The sequence below is a fragment of the Chanodichthys erythropterus genome, chromosome 10, assembly GCF_024489055.1.
Source record: "Chanodichthys erythropterus isolate Z2021 chromosome 10, ASM2448905v1, whole genome shotgun sequence".
Lineage (NCBI taxonomy): Eukaryota > Metazoa > Chordata > Actinopteri > Cypriniformes > Xenocyprididae > Chanodichthys > Chanodichthys erythropterus.
This window is the reverse complement of record NC_090230.1, coordinates 27508225-27515031: the sequence shown is the minus strand read 5'-3', so window position 1 is coordinate 27515031 and position 6807 is coordinate 27508225. Positions and strand designations below refer to the sequence as shown.

The window sequence follows — 6807 nt, the reverse complement described above, 5'->3', positions numbered from 1 at the left end:
AGTCTCAAGGATCACATGAGGATCCACACTGGAGAGAAACCATTCACATGTGATCAGTGTGGAAAGAGTTTCAGACAACAAGGAAACCTTAAGACACACATGATCATCCACACTAGAGAAAAACTGCATGAATGTGATCAATGTGGTGAATCATTTTTGAGGGCTTCAGGCCTGAAGAGCCACCTGAACGTTCATTCACAGGAGAAACCACATTCATGTTCTTTGTGTGGAAAGAGTTTTTCACTGCTGAAAAGTTTAAAAATACATCAGAAAAGACATACTGGTGTAAGAGAACATATGTGCTTTGAGTGTGAGAAGACCTTTATTTCAGCTGGAGAATTGAAACAGCATCAGAGGATCCACACTGGAGAGAAACCTTACAAATGTTCACACTGCGACAAGAGATTCAATTGGTCAGGAAACCTGAAAACACATGAGATGGTTCACACTGGAGAGAAATCTTACAAGTGTTCACACTGCGACAAGAAATTCAGTCAGTCAGGAAACCTGAAAACACATGAGATGGTTCACACTGGAGAGAAACCTTACAAGTGTTCACACTGCGACAAGAGATTTAGTCGGTCAGTTCATCTTAAAATACATGAGAGGATCCACACCGGAGAGAAACCTTTCAAGTGTTCACACTGCGACAAGAGATTCAATTGGTCAGGAAACCTGAAAACACATGAGATGGTTCACACTGGAAAGAAACCTTACAAGTGTTCACATTGCGACAAGAAATTTAGTCGGTCAGTTCATCTTAAAATACATGAGAGGATCCAAACCGGAGAGAAACCGTATCACTGCACTGCATGTGGGAAGAGTTTCACTGATTCATCTTCTCTACGCAGTCACAAAAAAAAAAAATCACAGTAAGTAGATCTTCTTCAGATCCAGCACTTTCAATAATGAAGCCGCATCCTCATCGAACACAATAATACCATTGAGTAATAAAATCTCTTCAATATAAATCTGTCCTAACCAGCCACAACGAGTGACGGGATAAAGAAGCATCACCTAAATTTGTCACAGTAAAGAAAGTTCATTAAGATGGACTATCAAAAAACTTTTATTCTTGTATATTTTCTTCATAGTATAAAATATATCATTGTGCTTTACTTTTATGAAGTTATCTTGTTATGAGGGCCTAAACATGCTTGAAAACTCATGAAACTTTGCACACGCATCAGAAATGGTTAAAATGTATGGGTTTCAGAATGAGGTGTGGCACAAAGGCTTGATAGCGCAACCTATAAAAATTCAATTAAGCGCCCTTTGCAATACATTTCATGTACAGGTATGAAATTCAGTAGACAGATGTAACAGCCTAATACCTACAAAAATGTCCCTGGATGCAAAATGTGAAAATTAACAAGAAGTGAGACATTTTGAATTATCTATGCAAAATCTTTGCAATTTTTGCCATTTCCAGACATTGTACTTTAACAAAGTCCTCCTAGAGTTTTAATCAGATAAATATCACATTTGGTCAGTCTAATCTAAAGGCCTTTGCAACATTAAATTGAGAAGATCTTGAGTTTTCACCAAAAGGTGTGTCTGTGGCGGCCTAACAAAGTTTGATGTTTTGCCATGAAAGAGGAAGGTGTTGTAACGCGGGTATACAATGTCTGATCTGCCCCAAACTTCCTGACCTGAAGAAATCTACATGGCAATATTCAGTTACAGTCATAGCGCCACCTGTTGGCAACAGGAAATTACATGTTTTACACTGTGATTAACTCCTCATCTAAACCATCTCCAAGTGGACAGCAAGGATCCAGGATTCATTCATCTTGAAGACCATGCATGAGGTTGGGTCATTTATGTGAGACTAAATAGATTTAAGTTGATTTCACTAGTTTGTTTCCGGCCTGCCTGACCATTCTGTTGTCCTAGATTTAAGGAAATGGTCAAAAGATTTTCAAGCAGTATCCAGCCATTAAAGCAGCCTTCCTTGGACCCCACACGTCCAGTTTTGCTTTACGCTGGAGAAAGCTAAAAAAAAATCACTTATGATAAAATCTCTAATACAGTATAGAATACTATCACTAAAACGCATGCATGCATGGGTTCGATTAATAAATGAACTCATGGTGCATATGCATATAACAAGAATGCCTACTGTAAACTTTCACATGTTTGCCCTGTGATAGGCTACAATTTATCTCCATAAATAATGTTTTCTCAGTTTTGCGCATATTTTCACTTGCCTACATCAATTGCTCCTTATGATCACTACATATTTTACATTTTCTTTGCTTCAATTATCTTTTCAGATAAAAACAAAGGTTTGTGATTAATTTACATTTTTAACTGCTGTTCACACAAACCATTTAATATAGCTAAGTTTTTTATATGCTGTTTGTGCTACTTATAGACACTTGACAGATAACGATTTATGCAACAGATGCTCTTTACTCATTTCTCTTGCACTTAATAAACACAGTAATTAATAGTAACGCACAGGGGAAATACAAACACTGAAAATTAAATGCATTTAAATTACATTGGCTACTAAATAGGCCTAATACAGTTATCTTGTTTGTATCTGTCTGTATTTTAGGAAGAATTTTGGGTTTCGTGTAAATCTACAAGAATGGTAAAATTGAAAAGTTGAAGATATTGAAACTATTAAAGACTGATGTATAAAATCTTTTTAAATTTTATTTCCCTTTTTTTCTGTTTCTTTCTATAACTGTGCTCAGTTCTTTAGTGGTTTATGTGATTTTTTTTTTACTGCATTATTGTAATTGTGTTTTCATGCAATAAAAAAAAAAGCTCACCGGCGCCATATTGTGCACCAGGTCCATACAGTAGGGGGCGGTAATACTTCTAAGAAGTGAGCGGCCAGTAATCAGACGAAGAAGAAGCGTCGCCGCTCTGACGTCATCAGTAGTTTTTTTTTCGCTCGTTCGGTCATCGCGTTTGTTGTTTGTTTTCTTCTGAGGTGAGTTCAGCTTTTCAGATATTTTGAGTATTTTCGTCTTAGCAACATTTACAAGGTTATTTCTGAATTATTTTCATCGGATAAAGTACCCTGTAATCGTCTTTTCTGGCATCTGCAAAGTGATTTAGTTAAACACGAAACGATCTGAGGAAAATGTTGAAGTCGTTCAGACATGGACGGTTGGTTTTGTGTCATTTTTAAGTTTGTTTCATTTTACAGCGATAATGTTAGTGTTATTGAATGTTATGTTATCTCAAACGTTTATCTGTGAGGTGATTTAATGGGAACAGATACAGCCTTGTCATGTTCTTTATCGTGGCAATAAACTTATTATCTAAATAATTTGTTGCTAGTAAATCAGACAGTTAAAAGTGTAATATGTAGTATTTTTGCAGTAAATTATCCAAAAACCACTTGGCCAGTGTTATATATTTTGTTCACTTGAGTACTTACAATATCCCAAATGTTTCCAACTATTTGTAAATCATGAGAAAATTGGAATTTTATCCAAAGCTCCGGGACCTGTACGGGAGTCACCTGTCAATTGTGTCATAACCGCGTTACCCTCGGTTTCGGTTTTATTTTGTAGAAACCATGGAAACACCAAATACACTTTAATATATTACACATTTTAATAGTCAAGGGAAAACTGTTTTGATATATTTACAGTAGGTATGTGACGGTATCAAATTTTCATGTTGCGATTAATTGCTGAAGCTTTTATCACGGTATACGGTATTATCACAATAGTTGCAAAAAAAGTGTTGTCATAGTATAACTTTTAAGAACTCTTTTTCTTATAACAAAAAGAACTCTGCATATTTTAATACAATAATACAATACACATGAAAATATATAAAGTAAATTTTTCTAACCGATTAAAATGCAAATGAATTAGGCTATAAAGAACAACAGGTAACGCTTTACAATAAGATCTCATTAATTAATGCATTTACTAAGATTGAGCAATAGCTACATTTGTTACAGAAAGTATTATTTTTTTGTAAATGTTAGTTAATAAAAAACAACTAATCATTGTTAGTTTTTTTAACTAATCATTGTTAGGTTTCCGGGGTAACCACTGCATTTCTGCTGTTCCATCAGTGCTATCAGAGAGTGAACGTGCACTTTCATTCAGCGAATTCCCTTCACTTGTTCCACCATGTGCTTCTCATGCATGTTGGGCTTGTTTACATCTGAGCATGTGTATCCCTTTGACACAGATTACAGTGGTTTTGTGCATTTTATACGGCTGATGCATTATTAAAAAATTATTAATCCGTAATAATAAATTATTATTTACGGTATTCTGAAGTGTATATAACAATATCGTGCATGTTCATTATCGTGATATCACTTTACCGAATATCGGCACATCTAATCTATAGACAGAAAACTAATTGTTGTTATATAGCTCAACACTTTTAGTTTTATTGTTTAAATCTAATTTTCCTGATTTTTTATTTTTTTTTGCAAGTACCATGCCTCAGAGAAAAACACTATTTTGTCAAGTAGCTAACATAGCATAATCAGATGCATCTTAATTTTTAGTAACAGTAATACAGCATTTTACCCATCATACAATACGTTTCAAATTAATTGCATGTCATTTATCAACACAATCATCCAGCATTTAATCTGATATTGTAAAATGGATCTATCTTACTGCAGTGTGTAACAGTGTCTCACAGCAGCCGCCGAGCGAACGCACAGAGTAACGTTATAACATCATTTTCAACACTCTCAAATGTATGTAATATGATAAACAGAGCTGCGTTACCTCATACTCATGACCGGAAAAGCAGAAGCGGTGCCGGCGACTGTGACATAATAAAAGTCCCGCTGCTCGTGAGGCGTGTGTTGATCAATCGCTCCAGCTCCTCGTTCAGCTCCACAACACTCGCTCCTGCTCTGCTTCACACTACAGTAACGTTAATAATCACATACATGATTTCTTCCCGAGTCCAATCCCTATTCTTTTGCACCGGCCGGTGAGGTGGAGTCCACATGTCCCAAGATTCAGTGCTAAAACTTCATTTTGAATAGGCCTCTAGCAGACAGAATTCTTACATATTGCACCTTTAATGAGAAGAATCAGAAGAAGCAATATCTTAAGATGGTTGTCATTCGCATTATTGCAGTTTGTATGTTTGTGTCATATGTGATAATACTGTAATCTTTTATATAGAGATGATTTTAATATTTAAGGCCTTATTTTGACTCGATCTGGACTCAAATTCTCTTTTCAAGCTCCTGATGTTTTCTTTTTACCCCAGACACACAAAACTACTACAGAATAACTATGCCAAAAGTTTACAGTGCTAATAGCCACACTAATGTCAACATACGAATGAAATGCTCTGCTGCTTCCCATGTTTTTTTAACAGAATTAAAAAAAAAAAAAAATCCTAACGCTCACATCAGTTCACAAATAAATACTGAAATATTCCCATCAGCCTCTAATATACCTCATTTGTGATTTATGAAAATGCATTTAAATAATTTTTATTTATTTATTTAATTTCAGGCCTGATGGAGGAAAGTGAAGAGGAGGAGAAACATCATGTCAAAACTGAAGATACAACTCTCTCACAGACTGAAAGTATTTCTTCCCTGGAAGGAAGAGACAAGAAATGTTTCACCTGTCATCAGTGTGGAAAGAGTTTCACACACAAACAGACTCTCGAGGAACACATGATCCACACTGGAGAGAAACAGCATGAATGTGATCAATGTGGCAAATCATTTTTGTTTGCTTCATATCTGAAGAGCCACCTCAAAGTTCATTCACAGGAGAAACCACATTCATGTTCTTTGTGTGGAAAGAGTTTTAAATACAAACTGAGTCTTGAGAATCACACGAGGATCCACACTGGAGAGAAACCGTTCACATGTGATCAGTGTGGGAAGAGTTTTAGTCAATCATACAGTTTAAAGGCACACATGAACATCCACACTGGAGAAAAGCTGTACGAATGTGATCAGTGTGGCCGAATATTTTCGAGGGCTTCGTGCCTATACACCCACATGAAAGTTCATTCCCAGGTGAAACCACATTCATGTTCTTTGTGTGGAAAGAGTTTTTCACTTCTGCAGAGTTTAAAAGAACATCAGAAAAGACATACTGGTGTAAAAGATCATAAGTGCTTGGAGTGTGGGAAGAGTTTTATTACAGCTGCAGATTTGAAAATTCACTGGAGGTCTCACACTGGAGAGAAACCTTACAAGTGTTCACACTGCGACAAGAGATTCAGACGGTCAGGACATCTGAAAACACACGTGAGGATCCACACTGGAGAGAAACCTTACACTTGTGATCAGTGTGGGAAGAGTTTCACTCAATTATCTTCTCTACTCAGTCACAAAAAATACAATCACAATAAGTAGATCATCTTAGATCCAGCGCTGTGAAGTGTGAAGCCGCATACTCATCTGACACAATAATAACATTGAGCAAAAAAATCTCCTCAATATAAATCTGTCCTAACCAGCCACAACGAGCAACAGGACAAAGAAACGTCATCTAAATTTGTCACAGTGAAAAAAGTACATCTTTAAGACCAGCAGTTTCAACTGTGAGATTCACATCAACAATATGGACAATATCTAAAATTATCTAAAAAAATATGTAAAATTTATATGATGCTCATCACCTGTAGTTTGTTTATTACGGAAGAGGATTAAAGTTGTTAAATTTTGAGAAAAAAAGTCGAGATAAAATGTTGAGAATAAACTCGTTAAATTATGAGAAAAATGTCGTTAAAAGTCAAGATAAAATGTTGAGAATAAACTCATTAAATTTCAAGAAAAAAGTCGAGATAAAATGTTGAGAATAAAGTCATTAAATTACGAGAAAAAAG

The 6807-nt window shown here is 35.6% G+C and overlaps 1 protein-coding gene across 1 annotated transcript; it reads left to right on the top strand.

The window, feature by feature from the left end:
* Positions 1–6351, top strand: LOC137028096 (zinc finger protein 658B-like). Its single transcript, XM_067396856.1, has 2 exons — positions 1–872; positions 5812–6351. The coding sequence occupies exons 1-2, from the start codon at positions 16–18 to the stop codon at positions 6332–6334; spliced, it is 1380 nt and encodes a 459-aa protein (XP_067252957.1). The 5' UTR covers positions 1–15; the 3' UTR covers positions 6335–6351.
* The last annotated feature ends 456 nt before the right edge of the window (positions 6352–6807 follow it).

Bases quoted from the DNA above. Each gene is read 5' to 3' on its own strand.
- LOC137028096 (XM_067396856.1), top strand. From the start codon at position 16: ATGAGGATCCACACTGGAGAGAAACCATTCACATGTGATCAGTGTGGA. The intron at 873-5,811 runs GTAAGTAGATCT...GAATCACACGAG, and splicing joins CACAAAAAAAAAAAATCACA to GATCCACACTGGAGAGAAAC.